Source organism: Adiantum capillus-veneris, chromosome 13 (assembly GCF_014529385.1).
Source record: "Adiantum capillus-veneris isolate H3 chromosome 13, ASM1452938v2, whole genome shotgun sequence".
In the NCBI taxonomy this organism is placed as follows: Eukaryota; Viridiplantae; Streptophyta; class Polypodiopsida; order Polypodiales; family Pteridaceae; genus Adiantum; species Adiantum capillus-veneris.
In genome coordinates this window covers 115,161,479-115,185,366 of record NC_140943.1, presented here as the reverse complement: position 1 = coordinate 115,185,366, position 23,888 = coordinate 115,161,479, and the positions used below count along the sequence as shown (strand labels likewise).

General features: G+C 48.2%; 1 protein-coding gene across 3 annotated transcripts in view; it reads left to right on the top strand.

Annotated features, from left to right (window-relative positions):
- LOC147444697 (phosphatidylinositol-glycan biosynthesis class X-like protein) overlaps window positions 1-22,490 on the top strand; it is a 34,538-nt gene extending 12,048 nt beyond the window's left edge. For all 3 annotated transcript variants that reach the window (XM_086527237.1, XM_086527236.1, XM_086527238.1), the window contains one exon: window positions 21,832-22,490. In XM_086527237.1, coding sequence (XP_086383363.1) covers window positions 21,832-22,146 — 315 coding nt within the window. In that variant the 3' untranslated portion in view covers window positions 22,147-22,490. The remainder of the gene's footprint in view (window positions 1-21,831) is intronic.
- The last annotated feature ends 1,398 nt before the right edge of the window (window positions 22,491-23,888 follow it).

Below are 23,888 nucleotides of genomic sequence, written 5' to 3'. Positions count from 1 at the left end.
TGAGGAAGACTCAACTAGTGAAGCCTGAATCTGGGACATGAGCGCAAAGTTCACAAACTCTGTTCCCTCATAAACGTCGAGGTTGTCCAGGCTTTGGCGGTGCTGGTAACTCCGTGACTTCAGAGGAAGAAACCGTAGTGTAGAGCCAACCAGGAACTAACTTCTCTTTGTGAGGTGGGACCACCGCCACCGCAAGAGAACCATCATGCGCATCAGGATGCGAATCTGACAAGGCATGATCGGGTGAAGTAACTGGCTGTTGTGTAGAAAGTACAAGGACAGGTGGAGGAGGAGGAGGTAGGGAAGGTATAGGCTTGGATGTTGCCCCCTTTGCAGGTGAACTGAAAAACTCCATGAAAGTCACATCATGGCTAACTGTGGTGGTCTTGGCGTCGGGATCATAAAGCCGGTATCTGTTAGACTTCGGTGAATAGCTCAGGAAGGTGTGCTTCTTCGACTTGAAGTCTTAACTTCTGTCGCTTCTCCTTTGGCACATGGATAAAGGTTGAACACCCAAAAACTCGAAAGTGTGAGACCGAGGGCTTGCGCCCGTAGTAAGCCTGATAGGGAGTCATGTCGTGCAATAGAGCTTATTGTCATTTATATAGATGGAGACAAACAATGGGTTTAGGTAGTCTGGGTAAGGTTGTAGACGTTCCATGCCACATACTTCAAAGATCAGTAGTAGCTTGGGAGTTGTTTTGAGTGAGGATTGAGCAACATCTGATGGTATGTACACTTCTACCCTTGGATTGATTCTTCACCCCTCTCCTGAAGAATCCTCCTCGATTCATCTCTCTTCCTATGATACATGGAGAGGATATTCAACAGTGTTCTCTATTGGGCTTCCAAGACATTGTTTTGTTTATGGTAGAGCATGACATAAGACAGCTAGATGTACACAGAGAGTCGAGCGTCCATGGTATAGACAACAGACAGATGTTCAAGAGAGGTAGGCACAAAGTTCAAGGGAGTCAGATGCTAAGAGAGCTAGGACGGAAGCAAAGAAAAGGACAAAGGCGACAAGAAGCTGACATAGGCTTCTTGGGTTTTATAGCTTTATAGATGCAAAGAAAAGGACAAGAGGCTGACATAGGCTTCTTGGGTTTTATAGCTTTATAGACGCAGAAATTCTATTTCACCTCTAGAGGGTTCTTCTTCAACAACCACCTGCTTCTTCAGCCTTATCAAGCAGGCTCCTAGGCTCCTGGCGATATTGGTTGTAACCTTTGTGTAATTCTCATGTATGCATCAATCCAGGTGTCATATATTATAATAGTTTTCAGTCTTGGACTTGGGCTGTTTTAGAGATGTGCAATGAGCACATCTTTACTATGAGAATATTGGTCAATTTTGAGCCCTCATGTAATACAAATCGACAATACTTACTGTAATTAACGAAAAGACAGTAATATGGATACAGAAGAGAGAAGAATTGCCATTCAATAGGAGGAGAAACCTCAATCACAATGTCATTAATACTCAGAATCACAATCTCAATCACGGTCAGATCTCTCAAGGTATACACGGTATCGTTGTTTAGCGAAAAGTAGTGACCATCAAATTCTTGAAAATGGCCCAAAAAGCAGGATCGCCCACTCATGCACCAACCACTTGCCAAAAGTAGCCAAAACACATGCACGCAACACAAATAAGATGCGTGAGAGAAATTACAAAGGGTGAGTGTTCTTTATTGGGCTTCCAAGACATTGTTGTGCTTATTATGGTAAAGCATAACATATGACAGCTGGATGCACACAGGGCGGAGCGTCCAAAGCATAGACAACAGAAACATTTAGGAGATGCAGGACGGAAGCAAAGAACACGAAGAAAAGGTGACAGAGGCACATATAGACTTCTTGGGTTTTTTTCTTAGTTTATAGATGCAGAAATCCCATCCACCTCTAGAGGTTTCTTCTTTAGCAGCCACCTTTGTTTCCAGTCCTTATCAGGCTCCTAGGGTCCTGGCAATATTGTTGAAACCTTTATGTAGTTATGATAGAGGTGAGACACAATCCGAGGAGAGTTTTTTTTTTTTTTTTGAGAAAAAGATCCTTCTATTAGTTAATGAAAACTGCCCATAGGGCTACATCCACCTCTACGAGAGAGGGTTACAACAAGCATGATGGGGAGACTCTCCCAATGAAAAAACAGCATATATACAATGAGGCTAAATCAAGAGATGGGAGGAGGGAAGAGCCACACAGGTGGACAGTAGTGCCATCTGAGCACCCCCTGGACTATGGTGTAGAAAGGCCCAGGGCGCCAGAGTCGAAGAAAAGCCTCGCGGCGCTCCCGCATGCGGTCGGAGCTGCCCTGTAGTCCCTCAAGCTGTCCTCTGAGAGTATGGATCAGCTCTAGCCAAAAGTCACGAACAGTCTCTGCCGGTGGCACAGTACGAGCCTCAAAGATGCGGAAACAGCGGGCCCGCCAGATGAACCAGAGAGCTAGGCCGCTGATGAGCTCCCAACACTCCTCTCTCTCACTGCACCACTCCTGTGGAGTAATCTCTGTAGCAGGCTGGAGTGTAGGTCGCCCCCCCTGTATCACTATCATCCTACTGGTGGAAGATAGCTCAAACTGAAGTGCTGGGCCCGTGAGGGTGGACCAAGCCGTTGCCCCCCAAGTGTACTGTCGAGCCGTGGAGAGGGCAGGCATCAGCCGAAGAACATGTAGCCACACCTGCTGGGCCGAGGGACAGTCCCAAAGACAGTGACGTTGACTCTCCACCAACTGGTCACAGGCTGCACATGCGGCCGAGAGACCACTATGCACCAGCCAGCTCCCTACTGCTGTGGCTCTATGTGCAACCAGCCACTGGAACAAGGTGACTCGCCTCGGCTGTCTAGAGTCCCACAGCCTCTGCCAAAAAGCTGCCAAGAACTCGACTGTGAGGCCCTCCTCCTGCCAATGACGTGCTGTAGCGGGGTGGGCCTCTCTCTGTGCTGCAAGTATATGACGTCCAAGCTGAACAGTGTACTGAAAGAAGGGGACTCCTGGGCGGTCGGCAGAAGAGAAGGGGTCCCTCCATAGCCACTCACCAGGATCCCACTGTACTCGTGCCAGTGGACAACACTCCCAAGCCCATAGCCTCCAGTGTCCAGTCTCAAGAGTTGCTGGGTCAGGGTCTATGACGCAAGTCCTCCCACAGATGCCCACAACTCGGATCCTCTGGAAACAGCACTCTGCTACCTGCGAGGCCTCTACTGCAACTCGCTGTAATCGTCCCCCACCCTGTAGCTCGAAGAACAGGGCTTGGACAGTCTCTGAGCAAGCCCTGGCTGAAATGAGAACCTCCAGTCGTGTGAAGGCTCCCATCCACCGGGGTGCTACTGGCTCGAGAGGCGTGAGCCACTCAGCTGGAACTGACTCTGAGATGTCTTGACACATGCTCTGCACCCCTCTCATGCCCTGCAGCTGGACAGCTTGCACCTCCTCTGACAACCCTGTGAACTCTAGCCAGTCACCTACAGAACGCGCTGGACCTGCCGCCATGGGACCCCAAGAAACATGAGGCCGACTCCCAACCAAGTGGCCTCTCTGAGTGCTAACCATGGGGTTCCAGACGAGGGGCTGCCGTAGGCGCTCCTCCGTGCACGTCGGCTGTCTCTGCTCTAGGCCACGCCGTAAGAGCTCCCAAGATCGAAGCAAACTCACAGCGAATCCGTCCTCCAGTCTCCTGCTCAAACCAACTCGGCGCAGCTCTGAAAAGATCCATCTGGTCGAAGGTTGCCAAGGACCTCCTGACTGAGGCACCCTGGCACGAAGCCTCTGCAACAAGATTTCCTTCCAGGGCTCCTCGCCTGGAAGAAGTCCTCTGACGACAAACTTCCCAAGAAGGGCTCTGCTCTGCTGTGCAGGATCAATGATCCCAAGCCCTCCCTGAGAACAAGGAAGTGTGATGACCGACCAAGCCACCTTGGCTCGGGCAATCTGAGTATCGCGACCTGACCAAAGGAAGTTCCTGATCAACCTCTCTACCTGGCTGATACAAGAACTCGAGAAGATCCAGCAAGAAGTGATGTACCACATAGTCGCCAACAACACCTGGTTGGCAACTACTACTCTACCAGCCAGCGAAAGTCGTGCTGAGCTCCAATGTAACAACTTTCTCCTGATGGACAGCAGAAGAGGAGCAATCTGCTGCTCGGGGGACAAGTCCAGACCAACCTGACAACCCAAGTACCGAACTGCAGTCCCTGGAGGAATCCACCTGAAACCCTCTCCTGGCATCCAATCTGGCACAGGAGCACTGCCAACCGAGAAAGCCACTGTCTTTCTCCAGTTGATCAATGCGTCCGATGCACAGCAGTTCCAAAGCCTGCTCACATCTGTGTAGATTGGCCTCCTGGCCCTCTAAGTACAAGGCTGAGTCGTCGGCAAACTCAACGTCCAGAAGCTCATCTCCCCGTATAGGGAGTGCTAAGCCTCTCAAACCAACCTGCTGTGACACCAAAAATCTGCTCATCGCCTCCGCATAGAACAGAAAGAGAAAAGGGGCAAGAGGACAGCCCTGTCTGACCGAACGTGTGAGCCTGAAGCGCTCACCTCTACCTCTTGCCAACAGCACCTGACTGTGAGCCTGTCTGTACAAAGCTGACACCCCTCTGATCCAAGCATCTAAGAAGCCTATAACCGGCCCGTACAACGTAGAGGGCGGTACTATTTCAATTACCTGTTAACTTTACACAGAGCACTGAGAAGGGAAGAGAACACAGTTGCGTCCAGCGACTAGAATGTCACTGCGCACACGAGACCGACACCTTGTAGGCCCGAAAGACTGGCGCCCCTTTCGGTATTTCTTTATTCAAATTAAGGTAGACGATCCGACCACTTAGCACAAGCTTTCACAAAGCTGTCCAAACCTGGCGAGGGCTGAAAACGCAGGTTTTCGACCGGATTTCGACAGCATAACGGCGCCAAAACCCCTGTAGGTCAAAAACACATGTCTAGGACGGATTCCCTCGATATCTGGAAGCTTTCTGGTGAGCTGTCAAAGAAATTCAGCGGGCTGTAATTCTCTGTTTTTCACTGCCGGGAGCCCAAAAGCCTGTACACGCATCCCAAGGCTCTCATGAGGCTCCCCCGATGTTCCCTTGCAGTTTAGGTGCGAAACCCTAAACCTGCAGAAGAACACAGCAAGCTGTAATTCCCTGTTTCGGATCGTTTTTAGCGGAGCGAACACACCTACGCGTGTCCAAGGGCTCCCGCACGCAATGGGACAGTTCCCCCCTTTGTTGATATGCAGCTCGTTTTTGCCTCCCAGAGTGGCAGAATCGCTCACAGGCTAACACGTCGCCCAATTTCCGAGTTTGGGCTTTCCCTGCTAAAAATATCTCAACTGGTGCGTCAGTTGACTTGGCAGCAGAGCAATAAAATGTTCCCTTGTCATTCCAGAGCTAATGACGCGAACACATTTTTCGGTCAAAAATAGCAGTTCCCTAAATTTTAGGAGATGCTTCCATGGCGTCCCTATCGGTCTCCTTATCATCATTGAAGACTACCATTTGACCAACATCTACAATGTGGGTTAATTTACTGGCCCCTTTCAACTTATAAAGTTGCAGTGACTTGACGAGTGGCCCAAATTCCAGTTTGGCGCACACGAGCTTCCATACTCATCAGAATTCAGTGCTAACTGGCCCGGGCAGTCTCTGTCTGCCTCAAATATCTTGTCCTTAGTTTGCAAAATGGGTGGGACTTTCTTTCCTCCTTCCACTATCTCAAATGGTGCCTTACCTGTTGATGTATGCACAGTGTTATTGTAAGCATATTCAACCAATGGGAGATGGTGTTCCCAAGTTGCCTTGTGCTCTGAGACATAACATTTGAGTAGGTCCAAGACAGTAGAATTTGCCTCTTTTGACTGTCCATTAGTTTGCGGATGAAACGAAGAAGAGAACTTGAGCGTAGTGCCCATGTTCTCAAACAATGACTTCCAGAAAAGACTCGTCATACGTGGATCCCTGTCACTGACAATTGACTGAGGCATCCCATGATATTTAAAGATATTGCTCATGAATATCTTGACCATGTGTTCTGGCTTTATCTTCTTCCTAACAGGAATGAAATGGGCCTGCTTACTGAACCTACAAATGATAGTCCAAATCCCATCATTTCCTGTTTGCGTCCTTGGAAGATCAAAGATAAAGTCCATTGCTATACTTTCCCATGGCCTATCAGGGATCGGCAATGGCTGCAACAATCCCGGTTGCTTTTGTCTGTCAAATTTGACTTTTTGGCATACTAAGCATGATCTTACAAATGTGTCAACATCTTGACACAAAACTGGCCAATAGAAGAATGCCTCAACCCCTTTCACTGTCGCATCAATTCCACGATGCCCAGCATAAGGTGGAGCATGACTTTCCATCAAAATCTTTGGCCGTAACTGTTTAGTAACGCATAACTTTCCATGCATCATGAGAAAGTCATTCTTAAGCATATAGTGCTCATGATGTTGCCCATCAACAAGCTGGTCATAGATCCTTGCAAAATCTGAATCTTCAGCATATTGTGTCTTCATTTCGTCTAGTTCACAATGGTACGGAATTGACATTGCTGAAATTTGGGGCTTTCGTGACAACGCATCAGCCACCACGTTCTTTTTCCCTTGCACATGCACAATCTGAAAATGGAACATTGACAAGATGTTTGCCCATCGCATGTGCTTCTCAGACAACTTCGTCTGTGTAAGAAAATATCGCAAGGTTTGATGATCCGTTTGGACAACAAAATCAGCCCCTAGCAAATAGTGTTTCCAACTAGTGAGAGCATGAATTACTGCCAGCAATTCTTTCTCATAGACTTGCAAGTCAGAGTTACCGGGGAACGCCCCCTAGCCCTCGTTCCGGCGTTCCGGGGGGCAGTTCCCTTCCCGAACGTTCCGAAACGTCCCGGAACGTCTGACGTTTCGAGTGGCCAATTCAAACCGGAACGGCCGTTCCGGAACGTTCCAGAACGCCCCCGGAACGTTCCGGAACGCCCTTGGAACGGCCAACGGCTACAAACAAATTTGGCAAAAATTGAAAAAATTGAAGTAAATGTTTGGGCTTCTTTTTGAAGTGTGCAAGGCCTCAAGGACTCATAAAATGCACCCCCCTCCCCCTTTCTCTCCACAAGCTAATCCTCGAGGCTCAAGCTCTCTCCCTCTCACACTCTCAAGATCTCTCCCTCTCAAGACTCACTCTCTCAAGGGTCAAGGCTTCAAGCCTTCAAGCTCTCTTCCTCTCCCTCCCACTCTCTCAAATCTCTCCCTCTCCCTCTCACTCTCTCAAGCCTCTCCCTCTCTCTCTCTCTCTCTCTCTCTCATCATCTAGTCATAGCAAGGTTGAATGGTCTTCAAAACGAGTTTTTTGTGAGTATTAGAGTCAAAGCACTCTAATACTCCTTGTATTTAAACACAAGGAGCTAAAAAATGCACTATTTGGGTGTTGTTTATACCTCCCGTTCCGCGCCGTTCCCGTTCCGGACCCCTAGCCATTCCCTCGTTCCGCGGGGATCCCGTCGCCGTTCCCGTTCCGTGTTTCGGACTAGAACCTGGCACAAGATCTATAGTATGATCCTCAGGTCTCTCAGGAGGTAACTCCCCTGGCAAAGAGTCCGAAAAACAATCACTGAAACCACTCAAAAAAATTGACCTGTCTTTATCTAAGGTAGACAAATTAGATACAACTTGAGGTACTTCTTTTGCAAAGATCAAGTACGTAGAAAGATGATTCTTTATTACAGATGAAATAGCAGAAGCAGAAACAACTGGAACAGACTCGCCTTTAAGCTTTACATCAAGGACATGAGTCTTTCCTCTATGTACAAGGGTAATCTTTTTGTTGTAAGTATCCACCATAGCATGCAACCTGTAACACCATGGGATACCCAGTAACACATTACAGCCCTCAAGTGGCATAATATGAAATTCTTCCGCATCCACATAGCTCTGAATGTGCAGACGAAGCTTTCCCAAAATGGGAGTAACAGGCTCTGAATGTCCTGGGCATGCCAAACCTGCTTTGCCTGTCATACCCATCTCCTCTGCACGAATGCCCAACTTTGATGCCAATTCTGGTGATATGAAATTTGCACAGGCTCCTGGATCAAAGAAAACCAGCATTGTCTGGTCTCTAACTTTGCCCCAAGCTCTGCACAGCTCCGTGGCATCTGTGTTTGGCTGGTCTCCAACCAAATCTGGAACAAGTCCTGCACTTGGCTTTGGCTTCTTCCCTTTTTGGTCTGACTTGTCATCCTTATCCTGTGACTTCTTCTGTGGGCATTCATTTGCAAAATGTCCTTCCTGTTCACAAATGTAGCATTTCTTGGCCTCTCTAAGAGCTTTCCGTTCTTCAAAAGTTTTGCCAGAAAAATGCCTCTTTTGTCCTTGTCCTCGTCCCGAAGAAGACTTAGACTGCTTCTTGGACGTATCACCTTCTTCAGTGGAGGGCTTCTTTGTGGGAGGCTCAGAAGGCTTTGCTGCAACATTGCCCTTGGCTGAAAATTGTTTGCCCTGGGACCCTTTCTTGTGGCTATTAAATCCATCGGAATCTCCCTTCGACAGATTGCTGGCCACTCTTGCATTCTCTATCAACTGAAACATATTCATGACAGTAGTCTTTGTGTAGTAGTCCCTGATTTTCTTGGGCAATCCGCAACAGTACTTCTCAATCTGTTTTGACAATGGCACAAACCTGTAAGAGGTGACTGGCAACAGTGCGGCCCAAAACTGTTTATTGCACTCTTCCAAATTCGCACACTGTTTAGCATTCAACTCGTGCCATTCTGTCATCACATCCACTTCAAAAGTGTTTGTCAACCATGCAGGCGCAAAAAGCTGTTTGAATTGGACCCACGTTGTTGGGGCTTGACCTTGGTTCAACAATGCGGTCCACCATTGAAGCGCATTCCCTTTCAAGAAAGTGGCAGCCTTGTGTATCTTTGAAGATTCCGTGAAGTTGCCTCCAGCATAAGCTGCATCGAATTGCTGTATAAAGGTCAAAGATTTTAATTGGTCCTCAGTTCCTCTGAAAGTTTCAAACTTCACTCCCTGCCCACCTTCCTTGTAGTCCTTAGGCTGACTCAAAGGAGCCACATTATCATAAACAGGTGCCTGTAACAGTGGTGCTCCATGAGTGTTCATTCCAGCACTCGCATCAACTGTTTTCCCTGTCATATCTGCATTTTGTACGTATGGCTGCGAAAAACCAGCTATACCAAATTGTGTTCCAGGCACTCGAAACTGGCCATAGGCACCCTGAAAACCTGGTTGGACACCCATGTTCGCGTACATAGGATTACCCATGCCTGTTTGCATTGTCGCGAACACATTCCCTGGCATAAAACCTGTGGGAGGTCCAGCCATAGCTTGAAATACTGAACCACCTCCAAAATAACCAGGATAAGTATTAGGTAATGGAAGGGTCTGTCGCATAGCCTGTTCATTGCTCCCTTGACCATTCACAAACGGTTCCTGTCCAGCTAAAGCAAGTTGCTTTGGATCATTGGACACCGCTAGTTGCTCAACCACATGGGCTTTCCCTCGAGCATCATGAGTCCTCTGCGCATTGGAAATCTCCTTTTCCTGCAACGGCTCAGTCGTGCCCTGTGTAGGAGGCTGAAAACCCTGTGTCGGAGCCTGTAAGAACTCCTGCATCCTTGGATTGTTAGCCAACTGCTGAAACATGTCCATGCAGCAACGCAGTTGAGTTCTAAACAACCTGTCCACTTCTTGAAGAGTTGAAGAAACTTTCTCCGTGCCATGTGAGGAAGATCCCTCTTCAGGTACTTGGTCTCTCTTCTCTGCCATAACGACAAGCTCTGTGTTGCTTTCACCCACAACAATCCACGCTGCACTTTTTGAAGAAAAAGTGACTATCCCGTCGATGGAACCATATAACCGGCCCGTACAACGTAGAGGGCGGTACTATTTCAATTACCTATTAACTTTACACAGAGCACTGAGAAGGGAAGAGAACACAGTTGCGTCCAACGACTAGAATGTCACTGCGCACACGAGACCGACACTCTGTAGGCCCCAAAGACTGGCGCCCCTTTCGGTATTTCTTTATTCAAATTAAGGTAGACGATCCGACCACTTAGCACAAGCTTTCACAAAGCTGTCCAAACCTGGCGAGGGCTGAAAACGCAGGTTTCCGACCGGATTTCGACAGCATAACGGTGCCAAAACCCCTGTAGGTCAAAAACACCTGTCTAGGACGGATTCCCTCGATATTTGGAAGCTTTCTGGTGAGCTGTCACAGAAATTCAGCGGGCTGTAATTCTCTGTTTTTCACTGCCGGGAGCCCAAAAGCCTGTACACGCATCCCAAGGCTCTCATGAGGCTCCCCCGATGTTCCCTTGCAGTTTAGGTGCGAAACCCTAAACCTGCAGAAAAACACAGCAGGCTGTAATTCCCTGTTTCGGATCGTTTTTAGCGGAGCGAACACACCTACGCGTGTCCAAGGGCCCCCGCACGCAATGGGACAGTTCCCATGTGAATTGGACGAGTTTTCACGCGAGAAAACTCTCCAAACTCGCAATCTTTCGTGATGGAATTGTGCGTACCTGTGGGGGATTAGCAATTAGCTAATCCGGTTCCTGTTCAGAAGGCTCTTGCCTTGGCAAACGCGCATAAACCCCCAGAACTGTACATAGGTCAAATGAGAAGCCCACTAGTGGGGCATAACATACTGTACGTAGGGGAGAAAGAGAGCAGTATGTAGCGTGCGGGGCATCACTCCCGTCACCATACTGTGCATAGAGGGCAAGGTAAGCATTCCATAGCTTTTGTATCTGCTACAATCCACCTGAGGCTGAAAATGGCGCCCCCTTTGTTGATATGCAGCTCGTTTTTGCCTCCCAGAGTGGCAGAATCGCTCACAGGCTAACACGTCGCCCAGTTTCCGAGTTTGGGCTTTCCCTGCTAAAAATATCTCAATTGGTGCGTCAGTTGACTTGGCAGCAGAGCAATAAAATGTTCCCTTGTCATTCCAGAGCTAATGACGCGAACACATTTTCCGGTCAAAAATAGCAGTTCCCTAAATTTTAGGAGATGCTTCCATGGCGTCCCTATCGGTCTCCTGACCATCATTGAAGACTACCATTTGACCAACATCTACAATGTGGGTTAATTTACTGGCCCCTTTCAACTTATAAAGTTGTAGTGACTTGACGAGTGGCCCAAATTCCAGTTTGGCGCACACGAGCTTCCATACTCTTCAGAATTCAGTGCTAACTGGCCCGGACAGTCCCTGTGTGACCGACCTAGATCCCCGATGTGAGAAACCCATTTGGCTGCAGCCGTTTCACACTGGCCATGCAATGTCCACTTGCACCTTTTCAAGGGTTTTGGGACAAACAAGTAAAAATAAAATAAATATATCTAATACTTATTTACGGAAGGCAACAGGAAAAATACACCTCCTGGTGACAAAGCCCATCCTACGTAGCGTGCCCTCTAGAAAGTCCCAGTCAACTCTGTCGTATGCCTTCTCAAAATCGAGAAGAAGAATCACAAGGACCTCCCCACGGAGCCGTGCAAGGGCAGAAGCCTCCCAAAAAGTGAAGATGAAGTCAAGGATACTGCGTTCCTTGACAAAACCTGTCTGAGTCCCATGTATAAGGCTCTCCAAAAGTGGCTGAATCCTCAAACTCAGAGCCTTGGCAAGAATTTTGTAGGCTGAGTTGAGAATGGTGATGGGGCGCCACTGTCGAATCTCATCCAAGGAGCCACCCTCCTTTGGAATGAGGTAAATCAGGCCCTCACTCATGCTATCCGGCATCACTCCTGTGTGCAGAATGTATTGAAAGGCACTACAAAGATCTGGGCCCATCCTCACCTGGACAGCTACCACGAGGGAGGGCCCTAAGAGCCGTGTGCAGCTCCTCAAGCTGAAGAGGTATCTCTAGCCTCTGGCGCATCTCCTCAGTCACAAGACAAGGCATCTGTGCCCAAACCTGCTCCGTGCATGCATCCTGTCTCTCTGACTCGGGCTCAGCCGACAGTAGCTCACAGTAAAAGTCAGTAGCAACTGCACGCATATCCTCTGGCTCACAAACAACTGACCCATTTGGTCTCCTCAACTGATTGACCTTGGCATGCGAGTGCCGAGGTCCCACTGTCTCAAAAAAAGCACCTGTCACTCTGTCACCCACCTGAGTCCACTGAGATGCCTGTCGTTGAAAGACAAACTCATGGCGCCTCTCCTCTGTGCAAGCAAGCTCCTGTCGAGCCTGCTGTAACTGCTCCTCCAACCATGGACTGTCTGGATGCTGCTCCTGCATCCTCTGTAGTGAAGCAATGCCTCGTCTGAGACGCTGCTCCTCCTCTCTCGCTGTAGCCCGTCGAGCCAGAGACTCCTGGAGAAAGAAGTGGCTAAGCCGAGCTAGGCCTGAGGCCACTCTGTCTGCAGGTGGAGCCTGGCTGTCCATGCCCTCTGTCCATAGAGCCTCGACCCTCTCTCTGAGTGCTGAGTCCAACAAGACCCGCTCTGGGATGCGAAGCATCGTGCTCCCACTCCTCTGCCAGGATGCCCACTGATCCCCCCAAGTCACTGAAGTGGTCACTAGTGTAGAAGCGATCTATGCGCGATAGATTCACTCCTCCCACTCTGCGGTCCGATCTAGAGAAGGCAAGACTCTTTGGAGGCCTCACAAAGCCAGAATGCTGCCATGTATCCGAGACCCTCAAAGTCATACACAACCTCTCCCAAGTTGCTAACTCGACTCCATGCACAGTAGCATGGCTGCCTCCGATCCTGTCAGAAGGGTCCTCCAACATGTTGAAGTCCCCTCCTACACACCACTGGTCAACCTGTGGCAAAGACTCAACAATCTGTGACCAAAACTCTGCACGAGCACTCGCCACATTGGGCGTATAGATGTTCAGGAAACCCACATGGCCACCCTGAACCTGCATAGTAATCCACTTAGCCCTGCCTGGCACAATAATCCCTCTGCCCACAATGGCCTGCTGCAATGAGTCCGTAATAGTCATACATACCCCTCCCTGGATGCCTCCAGGTCCAAAAGCAACTGACCAAAAGATATCATAGCGTCCACGCAAAATCTGACCACATCGCCGAATGCGGCTCTCAGACAAATGGTGCTCCTGAAGCATAAGGAGATCAATCTCTCCTCCCACAAGGCAACGCTGAAGCTCCTGACGCAATCGGCCCCGCTGTCGCTGAAATTGGGGCCCACCTAGTCCCTGCACGTTCCACGAGATGATCCTCATGGGGAGCGAGAGAGAACAGATGCTGCCGCAGCAGCAAGACGAGCTATCTTCGAGGCTGGCTTGGATGGGGAGTAATCCGCATCCGAGCGTCCTCTAGATAGGCGAGACTGTAGTGAGTGCCTGGTCCAAGCCCAAGCAGAGCGAGCCGTGCGTAAAGCAACCTCCTCTGTCCAGGAGTCCTCATGGATGTATACATAGCAAGGCAAACACTGCGTATCAGCAAAAAAGTACACCACAATGTGTCTACATCCTGCTGAGTCTGGGGGTGTCACCGCAAACTTGGCTAGTGGCCACAAAGTCTGCAGCAAGTCTATAACGCCAAGTTCTCCCATGTGGTGAGAGAACTCAAGAACCTGTGTATGCAACCATCCCACCACTGAGTCGAGGGACCACTCTGTCTCAGTCCTACCACAGAGGGGGAAGGAGAAACCAACTGCTGAGTCCAAGGCCTCTGTCCCCCTAGCGGCGACGAACAAAGCGTGGACTTTGAAGCAGGCTGCCTCGTGGTCTGCTGCGGAATCGCCGAGAAAGCGAGTGAACCCGTAATCGAAGAAATCCCAGCGGCGTCGGAGGTCAATGCTCGTCAAACCACGAGGGATAGCTGCAAGAGAAGATGTCTGAATCTGCAGAGGGGGCCGCATGAAGGGTTGACCCTCTCTCGCTAGGCGACTCGTGGCAAAGGCGCTGCCAAGAGATCTCCTAGCCGCCAGCGAGGGACCAGTCTCCTGAGCCGACTGTGGTACTAAAGCAGGAGGAGGGGGAGAAGGGGCTGGGGGGGGACGGGGGAGAAGAGAAACGGGGTGGGGCGACAGAGACATGGGGGGGGCGAGGTGGGGAGTGGACGGCAGCAGAGGGCGGGGGAGGGGATGAGGAGGAGGGGAGATCGGAAGGCGAAGCGGCTGGCGAGGGTGAAACGGAGGTGGAGGCTAGCGTAGGGGGCTCCTCCTGCTCAAGAGGACCAAAGCGGTTCCCCGTGGGAACCCACTGCTGCTGAGTAGGCACCTGAGGGCCACTCTGAGTGCCAGGCTGTCGCTGTGGCCCCTGGCGTCGACGGCCACGGGCCTGCTGCCACCCCTCCTCCGCTGGAGCCCCAGGCTCGGAGGGTGGCGTTGAATCTGTGCGCTGTGTCGTTGGTTGTGGCTGCGGCTCAGCCTTGGCAGGCTGGGGCTGAGGCTGAGGCTGAGGTGCGGGTCGTGGTCTCCTCTGTGGACAGGCCTTCGCTAGGTGGCCCATCTGTCTGCAAATGAAGCACTGGTTCGGGAGACCCGAGTACTCCACACTCTGTCTAAACCAACCCCCACTCACCCGAGGCAGAAGGATGACCTTCGGGAGCGTGTGGGTATCTCTGACCAAAACTCGAACTGAAGGGATGCCAGCCGCCTTGGCAGCTACTGATGCTGCCGTACGAGGTGTCTCCAGGACAGTCCCGATGGCGGAGCCAATCCTGGAGAGAAGTGGAAGGTACTCCCTCCGTAAACCCGGAAAGCAGACTGAGATGGGGATGTCCGCCTCCTCTACTAGCACATCCGAAGTCGGGTCAAAACCATGTCGCTACTGTCGAAAGTGGGCGCGTGATGCTCGGATGGCCAATGGACTCATAGCTATGACCTTGGAGGCTATCTCGGAAGTCTTGAACTCAATCTGGTAGTACTCCCGTCCGAGAATCTGGACATCCAAGATCTTGCCCACCTCTGCGAGGAGGCGGGCCTGGAGAAGGTATCGCAGCTCTCCTCTGCTAGGACGAGTGCCGAGAACCTTGCAGATGACAGAAGTCGCCTGCAAGCGGTCTACCTCTGCGGCAAGGCTCGCTTGCTCTGTCGGCGAAAGAGCAAGTCGAATGGTGGGCTCAGCGGGGTCGGGCGAGGGGGCTTCAGGCGAGTCCCTCTGTGGTGAAGCTGGAGCCTCCATCTGTGTCTACTACTGAGTCGAAGAAGCGGGCGGTGAAGAAAAAACCTGCAAACAAGTCAGCCAGGCACTTTTTCCGAAGAGAAAGTGATGCCGATCCAGGTGCAGAGGACCTTCGGGAGCAAAGAGAATAGGGGGGGGGGAGGGGGGGGGATGGGGGGACGGCGAGGACGAAGAGGGCAGCCGTGCAATGTGTGGGTGCACAAGCAGCAACGAGCGGGGGGATGGAGTGGGGAAGGCAAAGCGAGAGGAGGGCAGCGGGCTGCGGGCAGCCTTTGGGGCAGCGCGTAGATAGGGGGGGGCAGCGGGTGGGCTGAGGGGCAACGCGCAGGGGCTGAAGGGGGTGGGGGGACAGTGTAGGGGCAAGGGGGGGGGGGGGGGGGAGGGCGAGGACGAAGAGGGCAGCCGTGCAATGTGTGGGTGCACAAGCAGCAACGAGCGGGGGGATGGAGTGGGGAAGGCAAAGCGAGAGGAGGGCAGCGGGCTGCGGGCAGCCTTTGGGGCAGCGCGTAGATAGGGGGGGGCAGCGGGTGGGCTGAGGGGCAACGCGCAGGGGCTGAAGGGGGTGGGGGGACAGTGTAGGGGCAAGGGGGGGGGGGGGGGGGGAGGGTAGCGATGGCGCAGCAAGGGGGGGGCAAGCAGCAGTAGCGAGCGAGGTACCCAAAAATGTAAAATGTCCGAGGAGAGTTTTCGATGTCTTGGATTAGATAAAAATGTTTATGTTAGGAGATATGAAGATTGAGAACCAACACTTAGTCTTTGTAATTGATTATATATTTTATGGATTTTGAGATTACACCTTTGTGTGTTGGGTTAAAGGCCCAAATGGCCCCCTTTTATGTATAGTTTAAAGGTGGCCACTAACTTTAAAATTGGTCCTATACTTTTAATAAGGGAAGGTGAGTCATTTTACTCACTAAGTCATTCCCCTCAACTATCGTGTAGCGCTCTCTCTCTCTCCTTCTTCGATCTGTAGTGCCCCCTACTCTGCAAGCCTTCGCCCCTCTCCAAAGCACAAGCCCTACACTTCTTCGTGTGCTCTATCACTTGTACACACCGCTTCGCGCTCATCAACTGGTATCAGAGCCAAATTAGGGTTTGCTCCCAAACCTGCAAACGCTGATTTTCAGCCAAGGAGGTCAACTTTCACGTGAGATTTTGCAATTTCATCAAAGGACTCGTCCCCGGACACTAGAGAGCTCCCGGCAAGCCAAATTGACCTAAAACAGGCTGAAATTAGGTCAAAATCAGAAAATTACAGGTTATGACAGTAAAATACAGGTTTTGCAAATCATGTATTAAGGTGTGGGAACATCTTTGCTAGGTCCTCGCTACCCGAAAACACCAGAAAACAAGTCCCAAAACAGGTGTTTTCAGCAAATTTCAGATTTACGCAGGTTTTCGCAAGTGTTTTTATGATGTGATTACATTGGGGAAAGTGAAAATTGATGCAATCTACGCACATTCGACAAGTTTTGGCTATGTATGACCATTTGTGGCTTATTTTTGTGCAATTTGATGCTACAAATTGGGGCTTTTGCTCATACATGCTTCTAAAGGCTGTGCATTAGCTTTATGTATGTTCTGTGAGGTTAAAAACAACTAAAATTGTTGTTTTTGAGCACAAATTTGCTCGCTGAAATTTCCTGCACATAAATCTCAGAAATTGTTTTTTGTGCTTGAATCGACCTATTTTGCCCCAAATTGCTTATGCGACCATTTGGAGTTGTAGTGTATACCTCTGTGAGGCTATACTCCGGTTTTTGTGCATTTTACCCAAAAATTCAGCGTATTAGTCTTCTTAATCGTGCAACTATGGCCTCATCTTCTTCGGATGTGAAGAATCTCTTCGAGATTAGGAGGTTCGATGGAACAGGTTTCGACCTTTGGAAAGATAGGATCCAGGGAATCCTATTTCTTAAGGATTGTGAAGGGGCACTTGAACAGGTAAAGGTAAAGCCACAGAATATGACGGATAAAGCATGGGTTAGCCTGAACAGGAAGGCTGTTACATACATTAAAATGGCCATGACCGATGAGACAGTCATTGATGTGAAAGGTCTCACGAGTGCTTTTGATGTGTGGGAGAAGTTAAAGGGAATGTATGAGAATACAACGCCTGTCAACCAAGTGCATTTGATGCGAAAACTTGTTGGCATGCAACTAGATGAGTCCAAGAGCGCTTCACAGCACTTGTTGTTGTTCGCAGGTACTTTGTCGCAGTTACAGGATTCAGGCTTGCCTCCTTTTGATGATAAGCTGAAAGCTATCTTCTTGCTTATGACCTTACCTGAGTCATGGGAAACATTGGTGGTTTCATTGTCCAATAACCCCAATTCGACCTTTGATGGTGTTAGGGGTTCTATTTTGAATGAGGAAATCAGGAGGAAAGCAAGTGGAGAGAGAGGCAGCTCTGCCAACATGGTTAGATGCAGGACAGAGAAGAAGAATGTCTATGCACAAAGGAGTAAGAGTAAGAGTAAGGAAAGGGAAAATGCAAGCAAAGGCAAGGGTGATGTGACTTGCTATCAGTGTGGCAAGAAAGGTCACAAGAAACCCGATTGAAGGTACTATAAAGCCGAGTTAGAACGGAAAAAGAATGGCGGAACAAAAAGAAAGAGAAGAAGGAAGTCAAGACAGATGCACAGGATAGCTCAAAGGACAAAGAGAAGGCCAATGTGGCTTCTAGTGTTGTGATTGAGGAGCTGTTAGATGTAGAGGACATCTTGTGTGCCACTTTGTCAGATGATGATGTTTATGACCTTGATGCCTCTCTTAATGTTCATTCACAGGATATGCAGATCACCAAGAGTGATCTTATTGATGCTTTGTTGACTGTCAATGATGCATTATCCCAGACTTGGATAGTTGATTCCGGTGCTTCATTTCATGTGACTCCTATCAAAGAGTGTTTCTCTACTTTTGCAGGCAAGCATGGCCATGTATACCTTGGAAACAATCATGCATGTTCCATTGAGGGTATTGGCACTATGCATCTCTCCATAGATGGCACAAATGAGCTTGTCTTGCATGATGTTGGATATGTGCCGGGAATCAAGAAGAGTTTGCTTTCTGTTGGTCAGATGGATATGCATGGTTACAGCATCTTGTTTGAGAGAGGATCATGGAAAATGACTAAAGGCTCAAGGCTGATTGTAAAGGGGACAAAGAAAGGGACACTTTACTGCATGCATGGAAAGGCCGTGCTGGGCAAGTTTATTGCATTGACTGAAATTAACTCTCACATGGAGTTGTGGCACAAGAGGCTTGGCCATATGAGCCAAAAGGGCCTTTCTAAGCTTTGTACTTTGAACAAGCTTGATGCTAAAGGCACAAAGCTTGACTTTTGTAATGAATGTCAATATGACAAGCAAGTAAAGCGTTCTTATTACTCTGGTGTCTCTCGTAAATCTTGTGTGCTTGATCTTGTACATTCTGATGTATGTAGCATGTCTACTAAGTCTATGGGAGGTGCATACTATTTTGTCTCCTTTGTTGATGATCATTCTAGGAAAATTTGGGTTTATTTGCTTAAGTCTAAGGATGAAGCCTTTGCTGCGTTTAAGAAATTTCATGCATTTTGTGACCACCCAAACAGGTAGAAAACTGAAATGCTTGCGTACGGACAATGGGGGGGGGTTCACAAGTGCTGAATTTAACAAATTTTGTGAAAGTTTGGGCATTAAGAGGGAGCTTACTGTGCCATACAATCCCTCTTCTAATGGTGTGGCTGAAAGATTCAATAGGACACTTTGTGAGAGGGTGAGATGCATGCTGTCCATAGTTAATCTCTCTCATGGATTTTGGGGAGAAGCTTTGAAAACTACAGTCCATATATGCAATCGATCCCCTCACAGGTCTTTAAAAGGTGACATCCCTGAAGAGGTTTGGTCTGGCAAGTTTGCTTCATATGATCACTTACGCATTTTTGGTTGCGAGGCTTTTGTGCATGCTAGACCTGAGTTGAGGAGTAAACTAGATGCCAAATCCATTAAAGGCCTTTTTCATGGGATATGGTGAAGAAGGTGAAATGGGTTACAGGATTTGGTTACCTCAGCTCAAAAGGGTTATATGCAGCCGGGATGTTGTTTTTAATGAGGCAAGGCTGCTTCAAAACAATTGTGCCTTAAAGCATGACGATAAAAGGGTCAAATTTCAGCATGACCAGCCACCTGTTAGGCCTATTTTTCATAGTTACCCGGAACGGGAAATCGGAACGGGAAATCGGAACGGGGAACGGGGAACGGCAACATGCATGAAATGCCATTCCCTGTTTCGGAGACTCACGTTTGAAACACGGAACGGGGACCCGGAACGGGAAATCGGGATGGGAACGGGGAACGGGGACCTGAAAATGGCCATCCCCTGTTACTATGCTATTTTTGACCCTCAAGATGCACCACATATGGCTGAAAATGTAGATGATCCAATGGTGTTTGAGCCAGATGATCTTGGGCAGCAAATTGAGGCTCCTAAATTTGCAGCCACGAAACAATGCTAAAAAAGGTGCTAAAAATTATGTACAGCAGCCCATTGTTGATGATTTTATCATGCCACCTGATGTAAACCCATTGCCGGATAATGTGGATCATTGGGTGAGATGGGCTACTCGTCAAAGACGGCTTGTGAGCAGATATGATCCCTCTTTGCATTACAAACTGTTGACAGATGAGGGAGAGCCTCTTACGTATAAAGAGGCAAAGACATGTGAGCACAGCGACAAGTGGGAGCTTGTTATGCAGGGAGAGATTAAAGCTTTACATGCTAATCATACTTGGGATTTGGTGGAATTGCCCAAAGGAAGGAAGGCTATTCCTAACATGGGTGTATAAAATCAAGACAGTTGATGCAAAACCCAAGTATAAGGCAAGGTTGAACAGCTGAACATATACTTGGAGTGTGTGTTAGAAGGCAAAGAGACCAGCGCATATTGTATTTGTCGCAAGAAAAGTACATTGACAAGGTGTTGGACAGATTTAACATGGCTGAAGCAAAGCCTCTTGGTGTGCCATTACAGCCATATGTCAAAATCTCCAAGGATGATTGTCCCAAATCAAAGAAAGAAGCCAATGACGTGCAAAGTGTGCCTTATGCTTCAACTTGTGGTTCACTTATGTATGCTATGGTTGCTACTAGGCCTAACATAGCCCATGCAGTGGGAGTTGTGAGCCGGTTTATGGCTAATCCAGGCAGGTTGCATTGGGATGCAGTGAAGTTCATTATGAGGTACTTGAAAGGGACTATAAACAAATGCCTCTGCTATCATAAAGGACCATTGGAGTTGAAGGGATTTTGTGACTTTGACATGGCTGGTGATGTGGACACACGGAAATCCACAAGTGGCTATGTGTTTACTCTTACGGGAGGTGCTGTTTCATGGTATTCTAGATTGCAAAAGATCGTTGCATTGTCTACTACAGAGGCTGAATATATTTCAGCCACTGAGGCTTCTAAAGAAGCTATTTGGTTAGCACGTCTATGCAGTGAATTTGGTTTGCGTGCCAAGGCACCTATGCTTGGTTGTGATAGCCAGAGTGCCATATGTCTAGCAAAGAATGCCATGTTTCATGCACGCACAAAGCATATTGATGCGCAGTATCACTTCATTCGAGAAGTGCTCGAGGATGGCCTTATTACATTGGTTAAGGTCCATACATCACAAAATCCAGCAGATGCTCTCACTAAGTGCTTATCCAAAGCACAACATCAGCTATGCATACAGATGATGGGAGTCACGTAGCTTAAAGGCGCCATTTATGCCTTTAAGTGAGAGGTTGTTGGGTTAAAGGCCCAAATGACCCCTTTTTATGTATAGTTTAAAGGTTACTAACCTTTGGCCAAGTTCACATTGAACTTGGCCACTAACTTTAAAATTGGTCCTATACTTTTAATAAAGGGAAGGTGAGTCATGACTCATTTTACTCAGTCATTCCCCTCAACTATCGTGTAGCGCTCTCTCTCTCTCCTTCTTCGATCTGTAGCGCCCCCTACTTTGCAAGCCTTTGTCCCTCTCCAAAGCACAAGCCCTGCACTTCTTCGCGTGCTCTATCACTTGCACACACCGCACCGCGCTCACCATTGTGGTGGTCGACATATCCTCTTTAGCACCAAGCCCTTGAGATTTCCTACTTAAAAGAAGATTCTTTTCTCTGAGGGAGACAGAGAGACAAGGAGACTGCCCCAATTGGGCTACCCTCACATGCGACGCCTTTCTCCATTGACCATGTCCTCTGCAGTGTCGTTGCTGGCTGTCACGCATAGCGTACTTCTTGCGGGTGGGGTGTGCGCGCGCGTGCGCCTATTGTTTGCTCTTTGTTTTCCTTGTTTGTGGCAAGAGGTTGGAGGTGGATTGTGGTTTCATCTCTCGTGCCTTGAAGGTTGGTTGGTTGCCTTGCCCTACGCAAGTGAAAATGCTCATGGTTGTCTTCGGAATTCTGCATCGCTTGGTACTGTGAAGGTTTCTTGACAGATTTATGTTGTTCCCTATGGATCTTTGACTCCCGGTTTCCCATTTCAGCTTCATTTATATGTACTTTTTCTGTAAATCTCTCCTCAGCTTTGTTTCCTTGAAGTGCTTGAGGGATTTTGCATCGTGTAATCTAGGGTTCTATTTTGTTATTTTTTACAAAGGGTATTTGCTCATGATTTGAGAGAGAGAGAGAGAGAGAGAGAGAGAGAGATTTTGAATGTTTTTTTTGCAGCGTCTCAGCTTGGATGGTCATGCTGTGGTTGACATAAAGTTTCCTAGTCTTCTATTTCAATGTTCTTGTAAAGGTGGAAATCCTTGTGTGTCGTTTGCTGATTCCTCTATGGAACCCAGGGAAAATGTGTCATGGGCTCTGTTGACCATGAAAAATGTAAAATCAAGTGATCTACAATGGTATGTTCCTGCAGGGAATCCACAACACGCAAGCATTGTTGCTTCTCTTACTGCACTTTTCTCAATGGTGGGAGTTGTGATATTATGGGTGGTTTCTATGCGTTCCTATAAGTCACACAAGACAAAAGTTGCCTGAGGTCTTGCCCCTTGGGTGTTACATTTTTTAAGCCAGGTCACTTGTGTAGGGAACTGCACTTCGCTGTAGCGGGTACCTTGCCTTGCTACTCACATTGTCGTACCTCGGTGAATTGTGAGCATTGATACGGCTGCTGACCTCAATAAAGAGGCAACTCAAATTAGGATAGCTGGACATGTGAACAGGATTGCAAGAGCAAAGCTCTAGGTAACCTAGCCGTACCACCACTTTCATAGTATCCTCCCTTTCGAAACAAAACTTGTTTCAATGTATGGTTCTTATCATGTAAAAACTCCTATTAGTCAACTATCATATGCCCTCTGTGGTACCTGTGTTTTTGTTGATTGCATTTCCATGCTTTAGGTTAGTCGGCCTCTCTCTCTCTCTCTCTCTCTCTCTCTCTCTCTCTCTCTCTCTCTCAAAAATGATGGGCGTGTCGTGTGCCCTTTGTATTACATAAAGGTAATGTGCCAATTAGAAAATACAGTCAAAGACAAATTACATGGTACAACCAAAACATCATGCAAGCTGGAGTTGGAACTTCCTCTTAGGCCAACAAGGTACACCAAGCCCAACCATCACCCACTAGCTATACACCAGCTCCAAAAATTTTTATTTTTTTTCGGGCCAAGTATGTATGAGATAGCTTGACAAAGCTACTAACAATGAAGGGAGATAAAGTAAATTACACCAGGGGTGGAAAGGCACTCAAAAGGATCTCCTATCATGCTTTGGAAATGGAAAAACACCCTTCGTCCTAAACCAAAACAAATTGCTTGGTTGAAGAGGAACCACACGCAAAAGCTGATTGGCAAGAAAGTTACGAACGAAGTGCTTGGTTGTACCTTGAAGAGGAACCATGTAGAAAGGCACTCGCACCTCAAGAGCTGATTGGCAAGAAGTTATGAACATTATACTCATCTACATAAGAAGATTCATATCATAGCAATGATAAAGATTACTCTACTAATGAAGAAGAAGATGATAATAATCTGAAGGCAAAGTTGGAAAAAAGAACCAAAAGAAAGATGGACTCTGAATTTCCGGTTCAAAGAAGAGAACCTGAAAGAGTGAAGACTAATGTTCAAACAAAAAGCTAGACCTGATAGAGAGAAAGACTACCATGAGAGAAGCCAAGGGTCGGCCGAGGAGGGGCGGTAGTTGCAGCAAAAAAGAGGAGAACTAATATGATTGCAAAAGCACAAAGAAAGAAATTTGGTGCCAATGCAAAAGAAGAATTACAGAGACTGGAAGATGCAGAAACCCAATGGAGGCTGGAAGGGAAAATTCACAAGAAGAAGAATTTCTCAAGTAGCTAGAAGAGTAAAGAAAAGTGGCAACCAAAGCTTCAACTCAACCACAAGCAGAAGAGGCAGCACGGCTCAAGGCCAAGAAGGAACATAAAGGAAGAGAAAGAAGCAAGGAAGGAAACCAAGGAGGAGGAGCAACAACATGATGTACAAATCCTGTGACCTCCATGACCACAATGTCCTCCTCCAACACAAAGTGAACAATAGGAAAGAGCTCTGATACCCAATCAAAGACTAAGCAAGTAGAGTAAAAAGAAGAAGACCAAAGAGAATCTAGGCATATGAGTCCTACACTTTTCAAACCTCACAAGAGCAACTCCAATAGGCCACACTTCAAGAAAAAAAATTGCACATGTAGTTAACTTCATCAAATGTATAGTTAGCTCAAGTGGGGGAGAGAACACAACAATACGTATAATTGCTAAAGAGTAT